A 26,529-nucleotide genomic window follows, 5' to 3' on the forward strand; every position below is an offset into this window, starting at 1 on the left:
GCTGTCATAAGACTCAAGGGGCATGAGAGTCATTTCCCGTTTTTATCTTAGCATAGGGTGATGAAGGATGCAGTACAGGTGAGAGTAGCTTTGACGCTGAATACGTCATTACAATGTATATCGCTTTTGAAAATATGAGGCTGTTGTCTGATACCTTTCTCCTCTTGACTATTACAAGATTAATTTGGGGTAGTGACTAATTTTTTTCAGGTTCGCTTCCATTGAAAGCTACTAGATGGCAGATACTGCAATTTTTGTATTGTCTGATCCAAACAGTGAGTAGCTGTTGAACTTCTGTCACTAAAAAAACGTAAGAACGCCAACTTGCATCGCCGTAAAAGTTTGGAAATCTCGTGTTACAGTGAGTCAACTGCTCTAGTGGCAATTTACTATCAACCATAGTTCTGTGTAGCACAGTGTGTTCAGTTTGTAATAGCAATAGCTTTGTACGTGAGTAATCTCGAGGGTGATACGGTCAGAACGTATAATGTTTACAGTATGTCAAGTTCTCCAGTGGCAACCTAATATAAACATTATATCTGTATAGCACAGTAGACCCAATTCCTAACAGCCTCGTATGTGAGCGATATCGAGGGTGATACGGTTAGAATGTATCATGTTTACGGTGTGTCGAAAGATTGTTAAGCTAACAGCATATACGCTTGCACCGTATCAACCCCTTAGGCTGTGGATATCTCTCCCTTCTATCTATATATGTTTCCAATCACCTCTGCTTCATCACAATTTTCTATTCTTGATTTCCAGACGCAAAGTTGCAACAGTTTAATCAATCCAAAAACATTACCACCAACTGTTCCTTGTCAAGATTATCAAAGTCATACCAAGATCATCAGAATCAAATCAAGTCAACTTCTTCAAATCACATCAAGTCGACTGATTCAGGTCACAACCACCCTCAAAATGAATACCCCAAATTCTATCTTCCCAGGACGCTGCCAGATCAGCATTTTCCAATACAGATGTCTCCACAACGGGCAAGAAAACAGCGCAAGATGCAGGAATCATTACAACAATGCGCCCTGTATTCCCGATGTGGTTTACACGGAAGAAGTCAAGGATAGAGATTGCGTAGAATGTGTTATGAGGTTAGTACTTCTTTTCCAACTAGGATTGAAAATCAAGATTTGAAGATATGAGATCCGTGGCTAACTGCAGATTCTTAGTAGAAGTGCCGGTTATGCTTCCGACGAAATCTACATGAATACTCCCCCGAACACTGCAACCAAATCAGCGGGAGGCGATGATAAGACAGGATTAAAGCGATCCAGTTTGTCCAATCAGAAAAAATCTGCCATTAAACGAAGATCCACATCAAGTGGAACAGGAGGAGATAAGTTGGCGAGAAGCAAGGACATCAAATTCCACCAAGCTATAAGTGATGAAGTGAGGTATAGAAGAGCCATTGTCAAGTCTCGCAGTGAAGGTGGATATAGAACACCTATGAGTACACCCACAAAGATTTCCAAGAAGATACCCAAGAGATCGAGAATGGGTGCAAAGGCACGGTTGAAGTCGAAGATGGAGGCTGAAATGACGGATGAAATGGATGTGGAAATGGAGATGGCTGGATATGGAGATAAGAATGATGTAGCTGATCTATCTCACAAGTTGAGCTCTCTTAGATGCGATTAATTGGGGTAGCTACTAGCTAGTTAACTCCAGGCTGGACGTAGCTGTCTATTCAATCGATCAAGAGCACCATTTTCTTTTTAGCTAGGGGTTGACGTGGAGTAGGAATTGTATTTACTCTGATCAGTATCTGATCGGTATGCAATAAACTGCATTACTTAGTTATTGGGGAGATTGTTATTAATATATTTAGCTTTTAAATTTGGTCCGCTAATTGAATACTATATTTAGCATAAGCTCCACACACTCTTATTCATTTGGTCGTTTAAGTCTTCGGCTATTTTTCTCACCCCCTTCAAACGCCGTGAACAAAGGCTAAGTGAAATGTATGGTCGCTAGTTCAAGCAATGCATTATATTGCTTGATAGCTTTTTATTTTACAACTTATAGAAAATGCTTACTTCAAAACTATTAGAAAAGCACTTCTTTCATGATTGTTTATCACTAGAACGATATCTCGGCTTCGGCTCTTTCGCTTACTAATGATGATCTCTAAGCATCTCCTTTGAAGTAATTGTTGGGGAGCTTTTGAGTAGCTTCTAGCTAGACGTTTGATCAATCACATTTCGAATGTCTTGCATGACTTGGGATTACAGTGTTTGTGAGAAGAGTTACATGGCCCTCTATTATCGAAGCTCATTCAACATTTCAAACGCCATTATGCGACAGAATGATCAATACTCGACGAGTCAGATTAGGCAGAGTTACAGAGTAAAATAGTACCTAATTTATGCCATCTGTTACGGAAACTCCCGTCGCCATCATATCTTGTCCTTGAACCTTGACCTCGATCTCATGTTCGTCATCTTTTCTTTGAGTCTTACTTTCGGTGTTGCCCTACTTGACAGTGGTATTACTGGTTCTCAGATGCCTGCTGTACTTGTTCGACTCATCTCTCCTATCGGGGCGTCTCGGACCCTTTCTTTCATTATTTCTATATTTGGATTTTCTAAAGGGAAAGCATCTCCGTTAGTCATACCTTTCAGATCCAACCATAAGAATTATTGAAGTCTCTTACCTTTTTTGGCAATTAGGACAATCGTAATTTTTGGTCTCTCCGGTCTCAACGCGCCTGGTGCGACGGTAGGATTAAGGAGGGGTGGCATGTGTGGCACATCTGTGGAGGAATGGATGCTTACCCGGATGTCCGCATCTGTACTTAAACCAGTATGCAGTGCATTGTTGAGGTCGAGGAGGTAAATTTGCACATTTGGGATTGGGAAATTGGCACTCATCCTGGACATGATTCGTAAGAGTAGCCATTGCTAAAACTCTCAGGTTTCGCAGAGTATATACTACCATTCTCAAAGAGTATATCAAAACAAATGAGCCTATTCCAAATCAATGGTTACGTTTCTCTGAGTGAAGTATTACTTTGTGTGTCAAAAATATCTATAAACTCTGTTTTGCGAGATATTTCGAGTTTAAACCATATTGAATCTCATGAATTAAACGAAAAAGAAAATGTAGGACAACTACTGATACGGATATGGATAACATGCTTCTTTGTATGTTGGGCACGACAATATTAGTTAGATGGCTCGAAACTTCGATCATTGTAATGATGGCCCTCTAAAAGAATAGGTGTTTGCATAGTAAGGATCGAAACTTCAGGTGAGATCTTTTATGAGTTATGTCGGTGGAAAGCTCACGATGAGCAGAGCAAATCCTACGCGATTTGAAAGCTTCTAGATTAGAAATCTCCTGGCAGGATTGATGCAATTTATCTTAGGCGTGATGAATGTATGTACCTGTTTTTGTCATGTACTTCCATGAGATAGATCAAAGAACGGTATCGGAAGAAAATACTAGTATATGCTTCATGACTGTCAGTGAAACTCAGAGATTCTTACACTTCTCGTAATCTTCACAGTCGTATTGGCATCGATCCAAAGGATGCATGGAGAAAAAGGGTGAATTCTCGGTAATCACGTGCCTTGTCAATCGACCAAGTTAATCGACTGGTTTACAGAGTTGAGGGTGATTCATTTAAAGAGTGAATGAAGGAGTATGGTCCAAGGAGGTAAGGTTGAAGATGTTTTGTATTCTTATATTTCTGAGTCAACTGTTACTTGAATCTTTATTTTGCAAGAGTTGCAATTTGATTTATTAGTCGGGTATTTTATACATATTATATAGTTCGATATTCGTTGTGTTGAAGTTGATGACAATATGGTTATTAAGGAGAGAAATTAGATAAATAAATTGACTATTTGACAACCATTCCCTCATTCCACTCGAACAGGTTTACCTCATATAAATAATTTACCATGAATAATTTATCATGAATAGAAATAGAAAACCTAAAAGAATGGCAGTGACTGCGATGATGGACATGTTTTGCGGTAGACCTCACCAAATATTTCTTTCCAGTGTGATAGCATAATAGGTTCGTTCTTGGTCAATGGACTGTAGAGCATCTGTTTGTTTGCTATATTCATTTTCATTTGTATCATTCACAGTTCTAAAGATCAAACAAACCTTGTATAGTGCAGAAGCGAATTCAAATGAAGTCCCGATTAACAAAGGTTGTTTGTGTAGAACTTGATACTCTGAGTTCTTATACCAGCTTGAAAGCCAAATCCTGCGCGAACGTGAGTGGTGTCTCAGCTTCAAGTATGCTGCAGACTCCAATTCTTATAATCTCGATCTCTTTGGTCGTTGCCTCCAAAGGTGTACACATTATGAAATGTAACCAGAAAGTGCTTTGGTTGGTACTTTCATCTGTGTGTCATCTTCTTGCAACTATTAAACAGTAGATCTCAATACCGCTCTCAACAGAGCAAATTTCATCAGCTGTCGCGAGACTTGGAGGCACATCCAAGTTAACTTTGAATTTTCGGTTGCAATCACACTTGAAGACAAGTCTGGGTCTGATAGAACCACCGGAGTGCTTTAGTTCCTTATACACGATGGCAGGTATAGCTAAACATTGGATCTTGATATAACCATTGCCTTGCATATTATGCCAATAACTAGCTGAATATGGTATATTGGTCCCGAATTATTTGAAATCTTCGTGGGGTGTGAGCACTTGGCCTGGCTGAAACACAACTGAGGTGGTGAAAGTGCCTACGCCTTGAACCAAAGAAGCCCAGGACCAATTGGGGGCAAAGGGTTCTTCAATTCTTTTTAGATCCATTCTCTCTCTCATGTAAGGGCTTCCATTAATGTCCCACAACAAGCCATTTGCAATATCAGAGCTCCATAGCCCAGCTAGATACCCACAATTCACTTTTTTCTGGAATTCGGTTGCAATTCCAATAAGGGCAATCGACCGGTCTGATTCCCTCGTGATCAACAATTGCGAATACTCTCTGACCAATTCATTCCATTCATTGAATATTTCGTAAGCCTCAGATCCCAAGCTATCTTGATCCTTCAAATTACTGCCCGAACCTTCGTTCAATATCTCAAGAACTGTGCATTCGCAGCGGAGACCTGATTTACATTCCATTACGAGCTCGGAAGGATGAAAATGTAAAGTTCGCGGTGCTAATTGTCGTTCTTGAAATACCCAAGCTCGAGACAAAAGAGGGGTATTTATCTTATCTAACAAGTCTGTTTCAGAGATCACGCGACTATTGTAACGGTGATGGACTGACTCAAATGAAGGGCGGACTCGAATTCCCCAATCGATATTCCTGTATTGATCGGTGATGGGGTGTGACTTTGTTCCAAGTTTGAATGACAGTTGCTTCAAACATCTTATGTTAAAACATCCACCCCTACTATCGTTTGCACCTGTTGCAGCGATATTCAGATAGCTGTGAGAAAAGATGGCAGCCATACATGCTGACTCACGCTTCCAGTCCGCATCATCGTCTTGAATTATACACAAACTGTCTATCCATACATAGTAAATCCTGAGAGCTTGAAGTACTTTTATTGATTCCCGGAAACTTTTGGGCAGAGCGCTTAATCGTATTACATTTTTGTGTTTGTTCAAAGAACTCTTAGTTGTTTTCAAGAGCTGGACTTTCCCCCAACAATGACTGAGTGTCGCATAACGTGTGATGGCTGCCCTTGGCTCAGAGTCGTTATTTGCATGAACCTCCACAAGAACGATTGCATTGTGAGCTCTTTTTCTTATATCAAGTAATCTTGAGGAAAGGGCTTGTTCCTCTGCTGCTTTGATACAACAAGAACCGTGCTCAGTGTCGCATTCTTTTATCCATCTATCAATGATGAATTTACAGTTCTTTATCAACAGTTTTGGAGGCACTTCTTCAGATATGCCTAAGGAGTTTATCCAAGGATTTTGGGTATCAGTTCCCTGGCATATATCTAGTATTGCTGTGAATAAAAGCTTGGTATGTGAATGTTGTATGCCCTACCTCTTTTGGAAAAGTACTCGAAGCGTAACAAGTTCTTGAGTTCCAAAATCAGTGGAATATCTTCACGAAAAATCAAGATCCCCCCTTCGTTCAAATCTATCCGATGATTTTTAGTCGAATATTTCTTTTCGATCAAGCGAATTCCACTTTGAATCACCGAGCAACTTGAACAATGAGTTCCAGCAGAATTTTTGAATTTGGCACTTTCAAAAGCCAGACGATATTCACAGGCACAATCATCTGTGATGTGAATCTTCTAGTTGATCAATCCACCTTCGGAGCCAGGATTCAAGTCAAAACATACTTCACAAACAGGCATGTTGACGCGAAGATTTTTGAACTGATTCTTAAAATCGACGTTTTTATTGGGGCCTTAGGGGAGTAATAAAACAATCCGGCGACGAGCCTTATGGGTCGCTTCATATGTCGTAACATACTCGTACCACCAATCAGCTGAGAAATACATTACGAGTTCAATGGATGCACATTGGTAGCGTTTTGGGAGTCCATATTGCTGTGCAACTGGTCGTCCACGTCATGTGCGTGATACCACATAATACATTCTTCTGAGAGCCTTACCCGCCTTTTATCTTGATCCAGTACGAAAATTCTGGAAACTATACCTAATAAATTGCTTCAACATTTATTGTCTAACTTCTCACTAAACATCAAGAAGATCGATGATACATTCCTTCATCGGATCAAAGAAACGGCTTCAGTATGACAGGTTCCAATAGGCTCTCGTATATTAAAGGATAGATTGAGTGCTCTGTGAATGCTTGATTGTGTATTTCCAATCTGGGGATTCATCCGGCAGTATTAGTATCACTATCACGCTGTTTCTCAAAAGATACTCTTATTTCAAGGTTAGTGTTAATTTACTTCAAAATTTGTTGTCATTCTTTATTCGGGTGTAATATCTTGGAACTTCACAAGTTTAGTTAGTGTAACAAGCAACAAACATTTTTTATTTACACTCTGATTTTGAATGCTTGACACGAACTGAATACGTTGTGATGAGCCACAGATTCTGATTGACCAGACGCCATTAAAAGCTGAATGAATCCATACCCTACGTCTCTTCAACGCTGTGTGCACAAAACTAAAGCCTGAAGTGAAAACCCCCGATTAATCAAGATTTCTTTCTCTTTTCGCCCCTTTCTTTGGGCCTTTTGTATTTCCGACGCTTCTTGTCGTGATCGAAAGGAGCAAGTGCTCTACTCCTCTTCTGTTTTCTCCGCTTAGGGTGTTTCTTACGAAATCCAGGAGGATGTTCTAGGGATCTACAATGTGATTAGTCCGTATAACTTTTGAATCAAAAAAGTTCGAACACCTACTTCCTTCTACTTATGACCAAACAACCATCACACATTTCTTTCGTCGAGCGTCCGCGATAATAATAAGTGTAAAGTTTTCCACAAGTATAATTGGTACCTTGATGCACATTACACCAGGAGAAATAATGCACATCGGCTCTCTTGTTGCACTCTCCGCAGACATGAACCACGGCTCGACAATATCGATGCTCGTCCTCCAGCAGAATGTGGATGGTGATCCACGGCCATTCTGTGACATCGGATCGAAGAAAATATTGGGGACTAGAAACCATATTCAGTTGTGTGAGCTATGAGTGCGCGATGGTTGTGACTATTATGGGATAAATTTATGTTGATGGGATGGTAATTTGCATTGAGAACACCTTTTTTGGCGTTGAGATGGACTGAAATTATATATTAATTAGAGGACTTCTAGTATTTTCTCATTTGTCTTTCCAATTACAGAATGAACTGGAAGACTCAGAATGATAAGATGAAAGACCTGATGAAGAATATATCTCAACTCCTTACTTCTGAGGTCTTATGGAAGTGCACGAGAGGACTTCAAAATTATGTGGGAAAGGGTGTGATTGTTTGAATAAAATTTACCGTTCGAAATCACATCTTCGAAGTATAATATATTCAAAGCAAATTTGCTTCAGGGTCTCCATGGGGAAGTTTGTTCTTATGGTAGAAATTTGTATCATGAAAAGCTTTCATACCTCCTGCTTAAATTTCCTTCTGTTAAGATAAAGCAATGCTTGAGCCTACATGCAAAAACTTCCAATGTTCCAGAACCTGTAAGAACATCACTGTGCCGGAAATTTTGGGCACGTTTTGTGCATAACGTGAGATGTCATAACAGTCGTTGTGCATAATTGTATTATCTGATCTAAGGCTTTCTAACAATGGGAAGGAGAGATGAGTATACGACCGCTTCCTTTTAGTGAATGAAAGGGGGCGGGAAATGAAAGAGATGCAAAGAAAGGAACAATACTGATTTGATTCTTAGATCCGGCAGCTTCTAAAACGTGTGTACGGGACACTAGGCTATATGATTGTCCACAATTCATTTTCAAATTACCATATTACATCAGATATCCTGAGTGCTCATCTGTTTTCTTTCCCTATGAAATCCACACAAGCTTATTCCCAGATACCTAAAGTACACAATGTGTAAGTTTGACATCATAACCTGCTCAGCCAAGGATGCACACTGGATGAAGCTCGATGCAATTTACTTATGCGCACGAGCACGATCGACTTTCGTTCCCTGCAGCATCCACTCAGCAAATGAAGTACATCTTCGAAAATCTACACATCAGATGTATCCTGAACCTTGCCGTAAATGTCATCCCAATATAGAGCAAGACGTGTAAGTATTTCTAACACATTAATACCAGTCTTCACAATCATTCTTTCCCTCCTCACAGCTAATTCAAGTAACGCAGGAAAGAAGCAATGTCTACTCCTATCGGGACAATTTCTAGTGAACAAGAGATTATTTCTCAGTCTCAGACGACGTCCAACAATCTTCGTTATGATACACATAGAAAAGTCAATTTCAAAAATAGTCATGCTTCCGATAAGCCATGTGATAGAAGAGTTGACCGCGATAGTGTGGATGACGGTAGCGGATGCTAGCTGCCGCGCTCGTGCGATTCAGGGATCACAATGGCATCAACTCAGGATCTAACACCGATGATATCTCTTTCATATCGATATATGTCAAGATAGGATTCACAATCTGATCTCAGAGTTTCAGTTTGGTGCACATAACGAGGGAAAATTAGAGTGATGGGAGTTTGAGATGTAGTTCAGGTAATTCTACATTTTCAGCTTCATTTGCTGTGCGACATTTTTCAATGGTCAGCAATAATTGGTGAGTAATTATAATCACTGTTTGACCATTTTGTTGACGAGCCGAATGACGACAACATTGCCATTTGGAGTCTATTCAAAGCTCTCATGCATCGCGGAAACAAATTTTCTATGCTTCATTCTCACTTGTATCGCGATCACAGATCTCGTTGGATTGAAAATTTTCATGAAATTTCAGAATGGCGCGATGCTCATAAATTGATAAATGTTTACCTAGCATTTAAATGAATTTTGACTCGTTGATGAAATGCAGACTTTCCCCTTGAAGCTCGTTTAACGAGTAAGATTAGGGGCGCCTTCAGATGATTGTAGAAGCATGTGCTAAGTCCAGTGATTGTTGACTCTAGTCAAAGACTACAAAATCTTGTTACGATCACGTGCATCCCAAATCTATGGTATGCTTCCAAGAAAAGGCGAAAGCTATGCCATGAAAGTCTAGTGACTTCTAGATTATCAGTTTTACATAAGACTACGATTTTGTCCTTAGTGTCGTTATCCTACCTACCAGATTTCTCGAAACGAGGAACAAAAGTCCAAAACTTCTATGAATCAATACGAATTTTCTAGTCAAATCATTTGAGCAGACCGATGCTGATGCCCGATGCCACTTCAAAAGATATGATCAGATATATCTATTAAAGGCCTGGATGACTTCGCTGATTGTCATTGAGATGAGACAGTAAGGCTTTACTAACCATTTATTGAGATGAAAATACTCTTAAACTGTATCCTGTTCAAACTGAATATTTCCATTCAATAAAGATAATCAAAGAATGTTCCTGGACTTTTCGATAAAGCATACACAAAATTCATCTTGGAGCCCTAAAATGTCACAGGAATGAAACTTCCAACACATAGAACGCAAATTCTGGATGTGATTTTGGCCATTGAAATGAGAACTTTGCAGAAATTGTTGCTTTTATAGAAGTGCTCATTGTATCTCTTATTCTTCTACTGCTTGATGACAGATATAGATGTTACTTTGTAAATTGGCACCCAGTTACTATCAATTTACTTCCCGATCCATAAGCAAATCAATCGAAACTTAAAATCGCCATGTGTCACTACACCGTAGAAGCATGCGGAAACGATCATGAGGTATCCAAGCGCAGAAAATACAGACACTGTTCCTCTTGGGAAGAAGGTGTCGACTCGGAAAGTTGCACATACGAAGCTGCATTAAAAGCAGGAGAGGTGAAGCGAGAATCTGTTCAAACTAGAGTTTGTGAACAGTGCGTGAGGTAGGCAATTTCGAGTACTCCTCAAATTTTGGACTCGAAATATGGTGGACAGCTCTGAATTGTTGAACCGATTGAAGGAATTGGCGTAACATTCCAAGCTTTTTCTTTGAAATTAGCTGACGATAACTGTAGAGAAATCATCAAGGACATGAAAGCCGAAGACGAAAAATTCTGCAAAGAGGAAGCGGTTGAAAGTAAGGAAGAAAGATCGGGGCACAAGAGAGATCTGGTGAACGATAACATGGAGGCCATCAGTAAGACCGACGAAAACAAAGCTTCACCGAGAAATGCTGAATCTTCTAACCAGCTACACATCAAGGGACCCATATTTGTTGAGTCAGTGAGTGTTAAAAAAGCGGCGAAAGAATTGGCAGAGACGGAGGACGCTATTATCAAATCTAAAATTTTACTGGATGACGTCGGATCTCTCGAACTACAAGATCTCGAGCGCAAGGCAGGGCCAAGCGTCTTGTCACATGCACTTCAAAAAATTACAAATAACCAAGCAAACCAGACAAATACGAAGCGCTTAGCCAACACAACCAAGAAGCAGTCACTTCGAAGTAAAAGTTATGGCGCTCCAAATATTAAGCGCGTCTCGGAGTATAAGCTAAAGAGTATACCAGAGCCGGTGATTAGATAATCACGCCACAAGAAGTGATTATGAATTATCGGCCATCTTGATTGCATTTCTGTCAAAGGGATTTGATTCAATGCGGGTGGCTGAAATGGAGGAGTAGACATGCAGTCCCATATCGAATGGTTAGATCAACATGAATCATAGTGGCGCTAGCTTTAGACACAAAAGAACTTTTGTTATGCTGTACTAGAACCTGTGATCGAAATGAAAGTGTTTCTAAACCAACTAAGGAAACTCCATGCAAGCATCCTGACTTAGATCAGCTTGTAGGAAGAAAATTTCAAAATGTTTTCAAACAGGCTCATATTTCACGCAAATCTCTATTGAAAATGTGAGAATAATGATACTGATTTTGGGCATAATTGTGCCAGATATCTGGCCCCTTATTAAGCATTTTTATATCTAACAAAGATCATTCCACCGGGACCATCATCAGATGATGTCTCATTCCATTTCCTCGAGTTTGAGTTTGATAGTGATGCGCATTCAAAACAAATAGTTGCCAATGAAAACTCACATTTAACTATATTACTCAAGAGATCTCCAACTAGAGTAACAAACATTGCAGCATTAAGCTGAAGCCCATCCTTTCTCTTGAGTTTCGTCCTCTAACAATGCTTTATAAGGGTAAAGGGCAATCCACAAGGTTTCAAAGCAATTCTTTCTACTATCTTTCTTTTTGTGGATGTCCCGCGAAAGAAGTTCTTTGAGATTAGCTAACTCCATTGTCCTAAAATTTACCTTTGTAGAAATTTACACACATAAGTATTGCTTCTTATTTTGTAGTTTGGTCTAAGCTTTTGGTTTTTATTCAGTTTCCTCTTGAAAGCCGACTTCCAACTGAAAATGTGCATCTACTACATTGAGACTTGTCTTGAAGGTCACGAATGTTCTCTCATTTTCACCAAGGCCTGTAACTATGCGAACAGTTGCAGACCGCTCAGATACTGTGATATCGAAGAAGTAAGAATGGGCAATATAAGGAAAAGCAAGAACGCGAGAGAATATTGTAGGCTTTGCGAAGTAGAGAAGTGAGTAGTGATATCCTTTCATATATCATTCCACGAGTATCTCAGATACCGGCTCTTCTTTGAAGCGCCGGAGGATAAACCATGAATCGCTCCGCGAGTCTTGATGTCAGTCAGTATGTATCACTAATAGGATATTGTTAGACAAAGAGAGGCTCAAGAAGACGCTACCGAGGCCGCGACCGTGGACAATGAGCAAGACGCAGAAGATGAAGTAGAGGAAGAGGAGCTGATAACAGTGGTAAAAAAAGAGAAAGCATACGAACAGGAAAACGAGAAAAAGGAGGAAACAGACGAACTAGATCAATGTTTAGTTATTCAGAGTGGGCGTCCCCAAGCTCCGACCGCAGCAAGACGCGGTAGGAGCACCGGAAGGGGCTTCAAAGGTTCAATGCCGGTGAATGATACCCCAACAAAACGTGGTCGTGGTCAAAATCGGAAGCTTGGAGAAAAAACGCCCACCGCCAAAAAGCAAAGGACAAATCAGGCAAGAAAATCAATGGGCTGATACCATGGATGGAAGTAAAGTGATAAGAGCCGAGGTTCAATTGTTACATAGATAGATTCTAACAAGGTGGGTCTATTGGTGCAGCTCGAAGTCATAATTCGATTGCCCACAGAATAGAGAATCCTCTCCCGCTTGTGATACTGTTCAGATTGAGACGTATGGCTCATTCCATAGTCAGAAGCTTCTAAATCATTGAAGTCCGTAGAACAAAACACGTGAAAGATCCCAAGACTTCATGGCGAGTCACTTCATAGTTATCAACATCTTCAAGTAGAACTCCAACTTGCGAAATGAGGGTCCACTGTCATTTTGAAACTCTCGCTAATTGTGTTTTAATAACAGCAGCTTTCTGGTTTTCTATGCAAATTTCAGGATTTTTCTCCCGAAGGACTTTCCGGAGACCAAATAGAGGAAGTAGAAGATGTGAAGATACTGGATCTATCCTTGTTTTCATTGATTGTATATCATCACTCTTTGGTGCCGCTGGATAAAAAGAAAATCAGATGCTGAGTGAGTTTATTCAGATATTGTCATGCACTTTCAAGGAGCCTGTTTGTCTTGTCGACAGATGTCAATGTCGCATGTCTCATTTCATTCAGCGCTATCCAAGTCAGGGTGATCAGAGTAGCAAGATCATAGAAACCTTTGAGCTAGATTTCTATTTTCAAAAAACTTTTCTTTCAATTGATACTATAAGAAACAAGACTTCTTCCAGAACCTTCGAATCGATCTGTGATATTCACCAAATTGCTTGTTATAGGGTCTGCTCAATAGAGGCTCATATAATAAAACGTTCTTGCTTTCGATCTCGTTTAGGGATCTTAACAAAGCTCGTTCTAGCTATTCTTCTCTTTGTGAAGATTCAATCATATAGCTACAATATTTAAGCTCTCACATCTACTCCGCTTTAAGATCATACATGACATTCAATTAAGGCAATGAAACAGATCTAAACAGCGATGTGTGTCTACTACACCGATCTATGCCCGCGAGGCGATATTATTCTAATTCACACCACTGCTTGCCGAGACGCACATCGTCGAAAATAGTACTGCCGACTCAATGACCAACAGTACATAACAGGTGCCAGCGAAGATTGATGTCATCGGATCCTGTCCCGTATGCCATGATTTGTAAGTAACTGTCTTCTATCATCCCCAGCACTCAGAAGCTTTGATCGCCCCAGATCTCATAATAGTGACTTAAAGCAAGCTTCATCTTTATTCATAATCCTGCAATATTGACTACATTCAGAAGGTACCCAGCTGTGAGACCAGGAGGAGATGAAAATGATGATGACGGTGACGGTGGCGAAGACGACGACAATGATAATAATGATGACGACGATAGTGGCAGCGGGAAAAGGAAGGGCGAGCGAAGAGGAGCTTCTAGGCAGACTTCTTTACTTGCGATGCGAGCAGAGAAGCGTAAGTGGTTTCCAAAGATTATTCCGCCTAGAAAGAGAGCTACAGGCATTACAAGAAAGCGTGAGCCACGCAATCAAGAGGACGTCTCGAAAAAAGCGCTACCAATACAAGCAGAAGGAATACAACAATACACACCGCGCCCCAATATATTGAACATAATTCAAGGATCAAGGCTGAGAAAGTGGCCAGAGATAGATCTTCGAGAGATGAATATGAGGATGATGAGGAATTCTGAGGAAAGATACCAAGTATTAGAATGAAAGGGGAGCGTGATGGTAGTGCGGGTGGCTAGATTCCACTAAAAGTCCTAAACACACGAAACTAGCCTTACTAAATAAGCAGAGCATATTGATATAATTAAGAAGTTTGCATGCATCCAAATCCTGAATGGTTTTTAGAAACACGCTACAGCAATTCCTTGCCAGCTTCTTGAGCCCTTACTCCGCACTAGGAATTTATCACATTAAGTCAAACAAGATACGTGGTGAAGATGGTGTGGCAAACGCAGGTTAAAACAATGAACCTTTACAGAAAAATACAAGACTAAATTTCAACGAATTATTCATACTTACGAAATGATGAACATGAGCTCCTGGTCGCATCAAAGTGTAGTGCTTGACATGAACAAAAGGACACCTCATCTATCTATCATTCACAAAGCGATGCCATATCATTGCGACTGTCATTCCAAATATCCGAAAGTTGTTCGCCAATATTAGACTCTGAAATTCCTCAATGAAATCTGGTCTGCCTGAGAGACGAGCACACATTGACTAGTCCAAACCGACGGACTCTGTGCTGGGAAACACATGAATAACTTTACTCAATTGTCTAGACTTGGCTTCATTATTCATTATTCAAACCAATTCTAGCAATCTTTCATAACTCGTCGCAGCATGCAAGCCGTTAGTACTTCATTGTGTCAACTGATATGAGCATCTCTGCGTAAAAATCGACCGAATAGACAAAGCATTGAGCTACCTGATATCTATATCGAGGTTATAATGGGCACTTTTTGAACATCCGTGCATATGTCACTAGCGAATGCTGTTGTAGATCTCACAATCTCACCAGGATGAAATTGAAGTTTTTATGTTCGATTGACTAACCTTGTGGTGAGTGGTTGAATGATTGTTGAAGACTTCGCTAAGCTCAGGCTCGACGACTATCTAGTCATGGGACTTTCAGAATGGAAACCAATTGACTACGGCTGGCCAAAGCCTGGAAGTTACATTTAAATCAACTTCTCTCTTCCATAAAAGTGACTTGGTGCTGTCCACATGGTTAGGAACTTTCCCAGATAGTTCTATAATTGAAATTTTGGGTATGATATGCCACATCGACGAATGTATGAAACCTGTTAAGAGAATCCTTCATGATATCTGTATTTCTATTCTACTTTGGTATCGCATAGCAAAAGAAAAATAATCGCGAACGCCACTTCCCGGTAATTTATGTGGTTGAATATTCCAGATCGGTGCCGAGGCTACCGCGAAGCTATCCAAACCACAAATCACAAATGTTCTCCTGTCCTACTCCTTCCTTTTGTATTTGGTATCTAATTCATCACTCATTTCATCCGCCTTGCTTCCACTGAACCTCCCGTAGATGCGCTGATGACAGCCAGTTCAATTCTCATATGTAGCGCACAAGAGATACGCGCGAACTCCGCGTTCCACATGTAATAACAAGATTCAATACTGTTTGTAGTCGCCCTTCGGTCGTGAACTTCGATGCTTTCGTCTTTTCTCGCCTCTTACTATCTGTCGTGTTTCAGGCTGGATCTGAATATCCTCTGGAGCTTCGAGTTTCTCGTCTTCATTATCTTCCAATGAGATAGGGGCATTAGGACTAACGTTTCCCCTTCCTAGAACTATTGGGGGTGGCTCTTTTCTCGGCATTACCATACTCCCTACCCAGGTCAACGCATGCTGCCATAGTGCCGGTGGCTTTGGTAAAGCAGCAATATTGCCCACATTCGACATTTCGAACAAGTCGGAAGGAACATCTTTCATCGTAGGGAGATTTAACCAGACATATTCTTTCGAGTTGTGAATGTGTCCACGGACGGTCAAAGGGTAGAGTTCTTCTGGAAAGACGAAAGCCGTTCTAACAACCATGGGTCTATATGCAGGAATCAGGAGATGAAAACGTGCATTAATCCTTGATCTCTCAAGTCGTTTTCGCATAAATAACATCCAAGTACACAGGGCGTGTAGATTTTCGGACATGCCGACAAAATTACTTGGCACCGGTCTGTTTTGAACGATGTCGTGAAACTCGCCGTGCCAATCTGTATCCGGGTGGTAGAGGAAATAGAGATGCTCCTCGTCACCACCATAGACACTCGCTGCCTCTTTCCGGATATATTTGTCAACATGCTTCGCGAATTTATCAGGGGCAGCAAGTCCTGTCTGTGCTTCGAGTTCGCCATAAATTTTTAACCCGATTTCTTCAAGACCCGACGAACCCTGCAGTACTTCCATGAAAGCAGCAACAACATTCGCCCCCACCAGGAAGGTTTGAAACAAATCCAACCAGTTCTTGTTCTTCAAATATCGATTCATCCCTGAAGCGAACGTCTGCACCTCCGGCACAACGGATTCCAGCTGATTCCTAAGCGCTGCCCCATTTTGATATGTTGTGTAACCTTCTGATAGATTCTTGACAACGCTCGAAACTTCGGTCAAAACTCCAGGGAATCGAAAGATCTGCTCAAGATACATCGGTGCTATGGACGTTTGATTCGACGATGATCTCGATGATCCTTTCTTAGGCGCTGCAACAGCGAAGAGCTTCTCGAGACCCATTTCGTAATGTCTTGGGCGTTACTGCACTGCTTTGTGGCCGGTCTATCTCGAGAAATTTTTGTTTCTGTGAATGAATGGACGCAGAGAAGGACAGGGCGTAGAGGTATATTGAGGGGGAGATGCAAAAATACTGTTCTAATGTCAATATCAAATCGGCTCTTTGAGACTAATAAGACTCACATCAACCTCCAGGGCAGATATATATGTATGTAGCGTACGCAAGAAAGAAGTAAAATGAGAGAGGAAGAAGTAGCAGAACTAATGTTCCCCTCTGTTATCAAGGGTCATCAGGTAATCATGTTGCGGTGAGAGCTTCCGAGGTTCTAATGAGTGATATAAAAGTTTGACGGCGAATGATGTTTTTTCGAGATGGATTGCTTTCTCACAACATTGATAGATGATTCTAAAGATTGCAGATAACTCGCCCCTCGTTAACTTATCAGCAGCATTAATCTTATTATGTGAATCACATACATATTTACGATTTATGCAAATATGAGCAATTGGGCTTGTCAAAATGGGGCTGTCGACGATGGGTCCGCTGTCAACGTAGCTGGCGGTGAGTGGTGAAAAAGTTTATCTAGGACTATTTAGGCTTAGCGAGTGTTTCCAATTTTTAGTGTGTGGGGTGCTATAATTTTCAACTCTATAGGCTTGAGAACCTTGAAGCAACGCGACGTGCCACAACCAACAAATCGGCATACAACACGACTTTGACAATTGAAACAATCGAATTTACCAGTACGGGTTTCTATACGTTCTTCAAACCCATCATTCGCTGGACACTCAAGTGATAGCGTCCAGGAATGTTTCCCTGCTTGGTATCAGTGCTCAAAGATAGCGGAGACGATAAAGCACAACATTGTTCTGGTATTAAGTCCGTAGCTTTCAGAGAGTCTCATGATGCATTTTTCCCTGGGCTTGAGGGGCCGCTTTGAAAACTTGAGAACACAATGAGGCTATGCTATTCGCCTCTTAAGACAACTACAATCGCCACCTCATGATTGGCCTGCTATCGAAGCTGGATACGTGAATGTCAAAGATACATTGATTGGTTTTGAGGCTCGAAGTTACACATTCATGTGAATATGCTCGCTTCGGATTGACTGTTCTCGACACCGAAGCTACGAATGTGGGAATCTACTACAAACTCACGTTCGATTGATATAGTTCTCAAGGTCAATTTTATTTCAACTATGTCCCCGTGCCAGCATCCTAAGGTGCAAGCTGGGTAACCTGGACTACATAAGCACCAAGGTTGGTGAATTCATCATCTTGGAACTTTGCCGATAGATAGACGAGAAACACTCCTTTGCAACCGCATCATGAAGTTTCGTCGTCCCGTAAATGAGAATGATATTAGTGAAATCCCATTTCCATATAGTCTCATTGCACCCCGCCACAGAGTTTTGGAGTTTATGTACGGGAGCAGGAGTTATATCCGTACGGTCCATCAGTTCAGTCAGTGGGAAATCCTTATTCTCCGGTCGGTACCTAGATACACATAAGTATGGTTTTCAAAGCTTTAGAAGAATTCCTCACGCAAGCTGCATATTAATATCGCATCAGATTAATTGGGCGTGCATATTGAAGAAAGGTCAAGCACGTGAATCACATGTGATATGTCAGATTTTCATCCACAGTCTTCCTGACGCCTCCTACTCATAGCAATGAAAAGGTTTGACGTTTACCAAAGAAAGGTTTTGGAAGACTGGAATCATGAAATTGAGATTCTAGTCTAGCATTATGATGTTACAAAACTTAGAATACCGAGGGACTGTTGTGGAAACTGAAGTGGGACATTGGTGCGATCTAATTTCCACATGGAAATGAAAGCTCGACGCTTCCGTATTCCATCTGAATCCGAATAAATATGTTCGCAGTTCGTTGACTGTATCATTTCTGCACACTGAGAAATTTGTGCGCTGCCTATGGATATCACTTCAAGCCCTTATAAGTAAAGTCTGAACATCTGACCAGTGTCATTTCAATTGCTTACCCTGAGATGGGGTCTCTTTGAGTTGGAAATTGGGGTTTATATTTGAGGTGTAGCAAGCTGGGGCTTATGGCTGGAAAATTGATTGCACTCATCTTAAAAACATAGCCAGTGAATGGAGCATTGCATTCACTGACTACCACTCATATATCTGAGAAATTTGAGATTATCTGAGAGATTGCATATCGAATGTAATACTACATCAATATATTTTCTTATGTCGGCGTCACCGTGGAATGCTACTCAAAGTATTGTGGATTCGTGACACAAACTTGCTGATAGGAATCAGTTCAACTCGGGGAAAAACCTAGAATCTTGAGCAAGTTGGTTATATCTCATTCCATTGAGTTATTATAAATCTGTAGCTATGATGTCAACTCAGCTATTCCTCTCAATTTGTTGGCTGTTGTTTGTAGTTGCCAGAGCACATCCGAAACAATGGTACCATCTGGACTCAAGATATGAAGGAACGTTATTTTTCAGTGGATGGCAATTCTTTGTTGTAAGAACTTGTAAGACCCTCTAATAAGTCTCTTTTCACTAAAATCATATAGGATCCAGATCCCACCCATGGTTACGTTACGTTAGTCAATCAATATTTTGTTACTGAGCGCTACTAACGTCCCTTCACAGATATGTCGACGAAGGAGTTGCGAGGACAAATCAACTCATCAATACAAATACTTATGGACCAGCATACATAGGAGTCGATCATATTACTCTTTTAGATCCCGCTGGTTCAGGACGAAAAAGTGTACGTATAATGAGTCAGAAATCATGGACACATGGATTGTTCATTGCAGATATTTTGCACATGCCTGGTGGAACTTGTGGTACCTGGCCAGCCTGTAAGTTCCAAAGAATCAGTGTGAAGAAAATAGCTATTCATGATCCACAAAACAGTTTGGCTGCTTGGCCCAGATTGGCCGAATAACGGGTATGTTTGTTTCCAAAACGAAACCTTTGGCGAAGTGACTAACTTGCAATCAAGGGAAATTGATATCATCGAAGGCGTCAACCAACAAAGTGACAACATAATGACTCTCCATACGTAAGAATTTTGCCCCCTCGGTGTTTTGAACTTACTAACAGCGAAAGCTCGGCAAATTGCACCATGCCAAACAAAGATACCGCACAACTAGGTACGATGAATAACAATCAATGTGATGGCACCGTAAAACACCTCTCTTCATTCACAGTGTACACTACTCATGACATCACTAGTTAAACAACTACGCCGGCTGCGGCTCAACAGCTCAAGCCGGAGCGTCCACCTATGGTAAATCTTTCAACTCCAATGGCGGCGGCATCTACGCTACAGAATGGACCTCAGATTTCATTAAGATCTGGTTCTTTCCTCGCAATGCCATTCCGTTTGATATCAAAAGAGGACACCCAGAACCCAGCTCCTGGCCAAAGCCTCAAGCAATATTCCAAGGTTCTTCTTCCTGTGATATTGACAACCATTTCGCGAATCAGAGCTTAGTATTTGATACCACCTTTTGTGGAGACTTTGCAGGAGGCGTTTGGGGGAATGATGGTGGGATCTGCAGCCAGGGAGGAAAATTGACTTGTGAACAATTTGTGGCGGAAAATCCAGATGCTTACAAAGATGCGTGAGTTTTATGTTTGGTTGTAATATATATCAGTGCTAACATGGAAATATGATAGGTACTGGCTGATTAACTCCGTCAAGGTTTACCAATTAGGAAAGTATTCGATGGATCTACGAATGCCGACAAGCACAAATACAGATACACTTAGAGCTTGAATCTTGGAGCTTGTGCGGAACTTCAAATGCCATGCTCATCACGAGCTCCGCAAGTAAAGCTTCTACGCTTTATTATTTAAATAGCTCAAAATACTAGACTGCTTACCCATCTCATCCAACACTGTAACAAGCATCCAATGCAATGCGACATCCAGGAATTCATTAAGTATCCAAAATTATAGCACCGGCATTACCTGGAATTCTTTGGATCTTTCTGTTTGAATTTATCTTAAGTTTCAAATACTTTCAGAAGAATGGAGAGCGATATCGAATATAGTGATTCCTCAAGTTTCGTTTGGAAATCGACTGGTTTCGTCTAAATCAAGCGTGTTTGTACACTTTATCTATAAAAAAGCCCAAAATCCGATTCTGTATGTTTGTTGCTATATAACACGGTGATGTTTAATCTACAAGTCTCTCCGATCAGCTCTCTAACAAGAGCAAGCCGAATGAGGCATAGATACGAAGAAGAGTTTCTTGCGTTCATCAGTAATCTCTGTCTATTATATATCTTGCATATCACTTAATGTCATCATGTGATTTCAGTCCATGTTCTACTTCCTGGTATCATCGGTATGATTTTTGCTATTCACAGAACATCTTCGTCGAAGTTTGGAATTAAGCCATTGACACACAATTCACCAAGAAACATCATGATTAATCTTCAGCGGGATATCCTATAAGAAGATGGTTACATACAGGATGTTCATGGTTTGTTGACAGTTTCAATTTGTATCTTCGAGTACGGATCTAAACCCTGCAGTATCATCAATGCTCCATCTCAATTCAAATCACTCTGCCAGCGAATTTTCACTGGATTAGTAGGCGTCCAATCACGACTCTTCACACACAACCAAGTCCCAATTTTCTGTTCGTAATCTGTCCGTTCGTGATAGATTCGATGCCAGCCGACATATAAGACCCAACCACGTTCCTCAAGCCTCTCCATAATCCTGAGCATCATGGTCTTTTTCTTTTCTGGGCCTCCAGAACGGAGAAAAGAGCCCTTGATGCAAAATTGGTGCCAATTTTTGGCAGAATCAGTATGCTCCTTCTTGAGCTTGGAGATAAGATTCATTTCTTGCAAGGTAAGGCGGATGGTGTCAATGAGCTCGTCTGCTCCACCCAGAATGCTTAACTGATCTTTCAGACGCCACTTCCCAGCATGCCCGTATGTCATAGCAAGCCAGTAACATTTTGGGAGGGGCTTTGCACACTTTCGAAAATTCAGAGTGTCGTATGGATCTAAAAGTGACGGAACAGGTTGTACTTTCCAACCTTCGGAAGCCAGGTATGCAATCATGTTGCGTGTCATTCGAGTTACCACATACGTATTTCCGCTACCAAATGGTCTCTTCTTGAGTTTGAAGTAATAGCCCTCATCGGTTTTGGCACATGGACCTTCTCGTTGGATACCATGTTCCCAGCCCTTTTCTAAGAGTGTTCGAATGCCATCCTTGATTCTTTCAGGGAGATGTTTAATTTTAACACAATTGGCGTTATCAAACCCGAAAGAGGCATGCATGGCGGGGCTTTTGAGATATTCAGTCTCTATACGATAACTGGAGCTTTTCATAATTTTCCTTCCAGCGCTTTGACTGCAACTCCGCCGAGGTTCGGTGGTTGAGTCCCCCCTCTAGCGATTTCTTTCCCGGATTTACGATTGCAGGACTGCAAAGGCTTGGTATGGGAGTCCTCTTCAACATCCGTTACTTGGTCATTGTAGCTCAAAGCTCTTGATCCTGCATTTGGACATGAGCTTTCACTTGATCTGGAGTCTAAAGATGCGGGTCGAACGGGTGGAATGACTATTGGTGACACATAAGCCGTGGGCGGTGGAAGTGAGTAGGATGTTGGAGGGATGTAGCTAGCCATCTTTCTGTGCTAATATTTTTATCCAAAAGTTTTTGAGGATTCGAGCAAGTAGCGGTCACCGATAATGGCGAACAGTCAAGCTTTTAAACTATATTATTGTTTAATGGTAGATTCGTGACTGAAGCCGGATAACTTTCAGTGAACAGGAAGTTTCGATTTGGGCAAGGTGGAAATGTTAAACCACGACTTAAAATTAAAATTATGAGAATGAATGAGTGTTTTAGAGGCTATATCCGCGGGTAGGTAATAGAAAATGAGGATTGATGAGGTAAATGATGTTGATCAAAATGATGTGAGAGGAAAATGATTTCATTTGAGAAGAGACAATCCTGCATAGACAATAAAGAGGAAGGAGTAAAATTGGACGTTCTTGTCGCGACTTTTCACACCGACAATGAACTCGCTACTTCCCAAATTGTAGATTTCAAGAATCACATCGAAGATCTAGTGTAGCTTATATGGCTTCAAGTAACAAGACCATGGGCAGGAACCTTCGGGAACTAGGCTAGCAATCCAAGAAACTGAGATGATCCATCCATTCTAAAAGTTCATAAAATTTCTGTCATACCTGCATAACGATAAATGCCCCCAATTGAGATTTTTGCATTACTTTCTGCACTCCCGACCAAGATTAAGTGATCCTCAGACAACACCTAAACAGTATTATGAGAGGAACTTTTTGGTCAAAATATCCGGGTACCTTGAACCTTTCGTACAATGACTTCTCCGATGAGACGCTTGGGATGACAACGAGAACTGAGTTTAACCCTTTCAATTTAAATCGCATATTGATATCGCTTTCAACAAGAAACCTTACCATCCCATTCCCTTGGCACAACAAAACTCTCACAAACTTGATCATTCACTATGAGAGCCATAAGGTCTTGGAGTCCTCGGTCGAAACTCCGGAGCAATATCTCCCGAACCTTCCTCTTGCTGTGTCACATTCTTCTCTTCGACGTGGCCTACCCAAACTGGCCTATTATCCTGTCTTGTTCCTCCGTCTGAGGCTTGGGTTCCGTCATGTCTCACCTCCTCCCATGATCCATCACTACCGTTATCCTCAGCCTCGCGTACGCCGCCTTGAGACCTCGCGCGCGGGTCTTCAACAGGACTGACGGTTTCTGGAATTCCATCGCTAGAACTACCAGTTTCAACTTTCATGCTGTCGGGTGTAGAAATAGTACTATCGCGATGTTCAGTGGCGAGCTTGAGTCGGTGAACATCGGGCTGTGAAGGCTTGGGATTTTCAGTTGAGGTAGAACTGACTGGTTCGGTTTCTCCTTTCATTCCGGGGGATATTGTGGGTACTGGTGTACTATCTGAATCGGAAGCCATCTTATTTTAGGTTTGCAATATTGTTTTGATTTGTTTTGATTTGTTTTATTGCATTTGGTGATTTTATGAGAAGCTGTTGTGGTAGAAATAAATTTGTGAAGACAAAGAAATGCAGCGATGGCTTGGTGAGGGGCTATGACGAAATCCAAATCAGGATCAGAACAAAGAAACCGTACCTCGGACTCACGCGACTTGAGCCAAGCGATATAAGGATTGGTCAAGTTCCTATGTATTCAAAACAACATCGATTGGTTATGCTCATATGTAAGTATTTAGTGGTCGCGACAAAAGCCACAACTGCTCCACTGATATTTTTTCCTCTCGTCTAACTGACATTAAATTCAAAGGCATACGCAGTGCTCGTATCCACTTGATAGATAGGAAAAGTTACACTATTCCCCGTGTAAGTATGAGCCACAGTACCAAGATCGTTCAGCGCTGTAACGGAACCAAATGGACCACCAGTATTTGGGAATCCCCAAGTCTGGATGTTCAAAGTACCAGACGTTGGTAATCCAACAGAGGATAAACTGTTTACCGTGATTTGCCAAGTTCCGGTTGCAATGCGTACTCCGCACAAGATCTTTACTTTGGTCGATCCAATAGTAGCATAAGTATCCAAGTTACCATCTACTGACGCTGAGGTTCCAACGCGATGCCCGGTCATATTGAGGTTATAGTACTTGTAAACCTGCCATTCTCCATTTGGCCAGTAACCAGTAGCAGTCGGAGAATAAGCTGAGGTTCCAGCATTTGGTTTACCGAGAAGACCAGCCATGAAATCGTGAAGTGACCACCCACTGAGCCAATTCCCTCTTAGCCCAATAGCGTTGTATCTCTCCAATTGCGAAATCCACCAAGCAGTCCCGGAAGGGACTTGTTCGGCATTGGTTCCATACTCATCGATGTTAACAGTCTTCTGAGGGAGGCCGTAAGTGGTAAGAATTTGCTGAAGCCCTGAATAAGATGTTCCCATGTTTGCACTACCACCACCCTCCATGTGCCAGACCCATTGATCTGGAACGCTATTGTTTGTCTTCACAAATGAAGCAAAGCCAGTCCACCAAGTATTGCTGAGGGATGGAGGACTTGCATAGGCGGGACCAATGAGAAGAACACCTGGAAATGCCGCTCTAAAATGTTGATTTAGTAGATAATTCTGCACAGGATCATTCCACTATTTACCTTAATTTGTAATAAGTTCGACCCCATAATTGGAGGTACTGGGCTTGACTTCTGTTCCAGAATATGGTGAGATCCGGCTCATTCCACTTTGAAGAGTCAGCTAATAAGCTTGAGATGGCGACAGCTCAACGCGGCCTGACTTACAATATCAATTGAAAGACCATCCGTGGCACCATTTGCATTGATGTCAGAGATCAATTGAGTCAAATAGGCATCCCATGAAGCCCAGTTCCCATTGTCTCCAGGGTAAAGAGCAGTCGAGTTTTGAGTTCCGTCTGCGCCCCACAAATCGTGGATGAGGAATATAAATTTACCACCGTGTGCTCGAGTGGATCGGTAGTTTGACAACGCTGACGCGAATCGAACCTAGGAATATTCAGCAATGTGTAAACAATTTCTTGACAACAAAGAATTTAAAAGACCTTATATTCAGACAACCCCCATATCCAACCCCGTCCTGGTGACGGGACCTGGGCACCACCCGCTCGTGCATAATTGAATCCCATATCAGAATAGAAAGATGTGGGAATCTGTCCCTGAGTATCTGGAATGCCATAGAGAATGCCCGAAGCAAGGTGTCCGGTAGAACCAGTATTATTGTTCAGGTTAACAGTAGAAGTTCCCAGGATAGTCTGTCTTTGCAGTATATTTGAGCCATTTGCAATGGCTGCCAAAAACAAAGACAGTATTCCGTACTTCATGATGAGAATCAAACGAGATGATATACCTCTGATGCCCTTTTTTTGCTCGATGCTTTAGCATCTTGCCTTCCTTTATATAGAATTTCTCGGTAATATGGGAGTCCAAAACTTCATGAAGGGTTTGGCTGCCGATCTCCCCAATCTCGCCCATTAAGGTTAAATGACAACCCCGCCATAAGATATCTCCACATCTGTTTCCCCAGAATATCCTTTGCCCAATGAATCAACGGATGATCTAATTTCCTTCGAATAGCCATGGAAACTGAAGATTCCATCCACAAATAGTTTACCGATGCAAGAAGATAATTCGAGCGGCTCCATGGCCAAACTTCTCTTGTTCTGCATGAGCTGCGGCCCGTCTCCGCTTTAACACACAATCTGATAGTGCTCCAGGATTACGCCCACCGGAGTTGTCCACATTATCATCCCGTAGTTCCCACACATGACACTTAAATATCTAACGCTAGGTTGAGTATCGGTAGATACTAGCGCCAACTAGTTAGGACCGAACCATCAAATACGAACTTCGGCAATGGTGATGTTAATGTGCTATCGTGCCTGCAGAACACTTGGTTCGGAAGATTGAGGTATTTCACCCATCCGTGTATAATCTTGAAGACCTTGTAATCATTACTCCCCCAACTCATTTTTTGTTGCGATTCCACCATTACACTGGTTTTATTGAGTGATCGTTCACCAGGCAGATTAATTTCTGTGAGAAACAACAACAATTTGTTGACTATGGAACTGTTGAAATGACTTGCAGAGGCCCCCTTGAATTAGTCAAATTTGAACACTGGCCATGAGAACTTCCATTGTGGAATT

At 41.4% G+C, this 26,529-nt stretch overlaps 12 protein-coding genes across 12 annotated transcripts; 5 read left to right on the forward strand and 7 right to left on the reverse strand.

Annotated features, from left to right (window-relative positions):
* Positions 1-921: 921 nt before the first annotated feature.
* Positions 922-1,653, forward strand: Bfra_008361 (uncharacterized protein; the record flags this gene model as incomplete). The annotated part of the gene is made up of 2 exons (XM_037338724.1): positions 922-1,106; positions 1,185-1,653. 2 exons carry the CDS (start codon positions 922-924, stop codon positions 1,651-1,653), a joined length of 654 nt encoding a protein of 217 aa, XP_037192030.1.
* A 720-nt stretch (positions 1,654-2,373) lies between these two features.
* On the reverse strand, positions 2,374-2,894 carry Bfra_008362 (uncharacterized protein; the record flags this gene model as incomplete). Its single annotated transcript, XM_037338725.1, has 2 exons — positions 2,374-2,487; positions 2,790-2,894. 2 exons carry the CDS (start codon positions 2,892-2,894, stop codon positions 2,374-2,376), a joined length of 219 nt encoding a protein of 72 aa, XP_037192031.1.
* Positions 2,895-4,654: 1,760 nt separating this feature from the next.
* On the reverse strand, positions 4,655-5,440 carry Bfra_008363 (putative het domain-containing protein; the record flags this gene model as incomplete). The annotated part of the gene is made up of 1 exon (XM_037338726.1): positions 4,655-5,440. One exon carries the CDS (start codon positions 5,438-5,440, stop codon positions 4,655-4,657), a length of 786 nt encoding a protein of 261 aa, XP_037192032.1.
* Positions 5,441-8,475: 3,035 nt separating this feature from the next.
* Bfra_008364 (uncharacterized protein) lies at positions 8,476-8,947 on the forward strand (the record flags this gene model as incomplete). The annotated part of the gene is made up of 2 exons (XM_037338727.1): positions 8,476-8,678; positions 8,755-8,947. 2 exons carry the CDS (start codon positions 8,476-8,478, stop codon positions 8,945-8,947), a joined length of 396 nt encoding a protein of 131 aa, XP_037192033.1.
* A 1,293-nt stretch (positions 8,948-10,240) lies between these two features.
* Positions 10,241-13,650, forward strand: Bfra_008365 (uncharacterized protein; the record flags this gene model as incomplete). Its single annotated transcript, XM_037338728.1, has 4 exons — positions 10,241-10,425; positions 10,558-11,056; positions 12,227-12,521; positions 13,559-13,650. 4 exons carry the CDS (start codon positions 10,241-10,243, stop codon positions 13,648-13,650), a joined length of 1,071 nt encoding a protein of 356 aa, XP_037192034.1.
* Positions 13,651-13,700: 50 nt separating this feature from the next.
* Bfra_008366 (uncharacterized protein) lies at positions 13,701-14,288 on the forward strand (the record flags this gene model as incomplete). Its single annotated transcript, XM_037338729.1, has 2 exons — positions 13,701-13,720; positions 13,856-14,288. The coding sequence occupies 2 exons, from the start codon at positions 13,701-13,703 to the stop codon at positions 14,286-14,288; spliced, it is 453 nt and encodes a 150-aa protein (XP_037192035.1).
* Positions 14,289-15,722: 1,434 nt separating this feature from the next.
* Positions 15,723-16,838, reverse strand: Bfra_008367 (uncharacterized protein; the record flags this gene model as incomplete). Its single annotated transcript, XM_037338730.1, has 1 exon — positions 15,723-16,838. The coding sequence occupies one exon, from the start codon at positions 16,836-16,838 to the stop codon at positions 15,723-15,725; it is 1,116 nt and encodes a 371-aa protein (XP_037192036.1).
* A 2,363-nt stretch (positions 16,839-19,201) lies between these two features.
* On the forward strand, positions 19,202-20,605 carry Bfra_008368 (putative endo beta- protein; the record flags this gene model as incomplete). The annotated part of the gene is made up of 8 exons (XM_037338731.1): positions 19,202-19,336; positions 19,389-19,417; positions 19,468-19,682; positions 19,738-19,771; positions 19,826-19,885; positions 19,933-20,008; positions 20,059-20,450; positions 20,506-20,605. 8 exons carry the CDS (start codon positions 19,202-19,204, stop codon positions 20,603-20,605), a joined length of 1,041 nt encoding a protein of 346 aa, XP_037192037.1.
* Positions 20,606-21,386: 781 nt separating this feature from the next.
* Positions 21,387-22,130, reverse strand: Bfra_008369 (uncharacterized protein; the record flags this gene model as incomplete). Its single annotated transcript, XM_037338732.1, has 1 exon — positions 21,387-22,130. The coding sequence occupies one exon, from the start codon at positions 22,128-22,130 to the stop codon at positions 21,387-21,389; it is 744 nt and encodes a 247-aa protein (XP_037192038.1).
* Positions 22,131-22,177: 47 nt separating this feature from the next.
* On the reverse strand, positions 22,178-22,480 carry Bfra_008370 (uncharacterized protein; the record flags this gene model as incomplete). Its single annotated transcript, XM_037338733.1, has 1 exon — positions 22,178-22,480. One exon carries the CDS (start codon positions 22,478-22,480, stop codon positions 22,178-22,180), a length of 303 nt encoding a protein of 100 aa, XP_037192039.1.
* Positions 22,481-23,338: 858 nt separating this feature from the next.
* Positions 23,339-23,818, reverse strand: Bfra_008371 (uncharacterized protein; the record flags this gene model as incomplete). Its single annotated transcript, XM_037338734.1, has 1 exon — positions 23,339-23,818. The coding sequence occupies one exon, from the start codon at positions 23,816-23,818 to the stop codon at positions 23,339-23,341; it is 480 nt and encodes a 159-aa protein (XP_037192040.1).
* A 325-nt stretch (positions 23,819-24,143) lies between these two features.
* On the reverse strand, positions 24,144-25,704 carry Bfra_008372 (putative glycoside hydrolase family 39 protein; the record flags this gene model as incomplete). The annotated part of the gene is made up of 4 exons (XM_037338735.1): positions 24,144-24,951; positions 25,004-25,089; positions 25,148-25,369; positions 25,426-25,704. The coding sequence occupies 4 exons, from the start codon at positions 25,702-25,704 to the stop codon at positions 24,144-24,146; spliced, it is 1,395 nt and encodes a 464-aa protein (XP_037192041.1).
* Positions 25,705-26,529: the final 825 nt, after the last annotated feature.

Source organism: Botrytis fragariae (assembly GCF_013461495.1).
Source record: "Botrytis fragariae strain BVB16 chromosome Unknown tig00000061, whole genome shotgun sequence".
NCBI lineage: Eukaryota > Fungi > Ascomycota > Leotiomycetes > Helotiales > Sclerotiniaceae > Botrytis > Botrytis fragariae.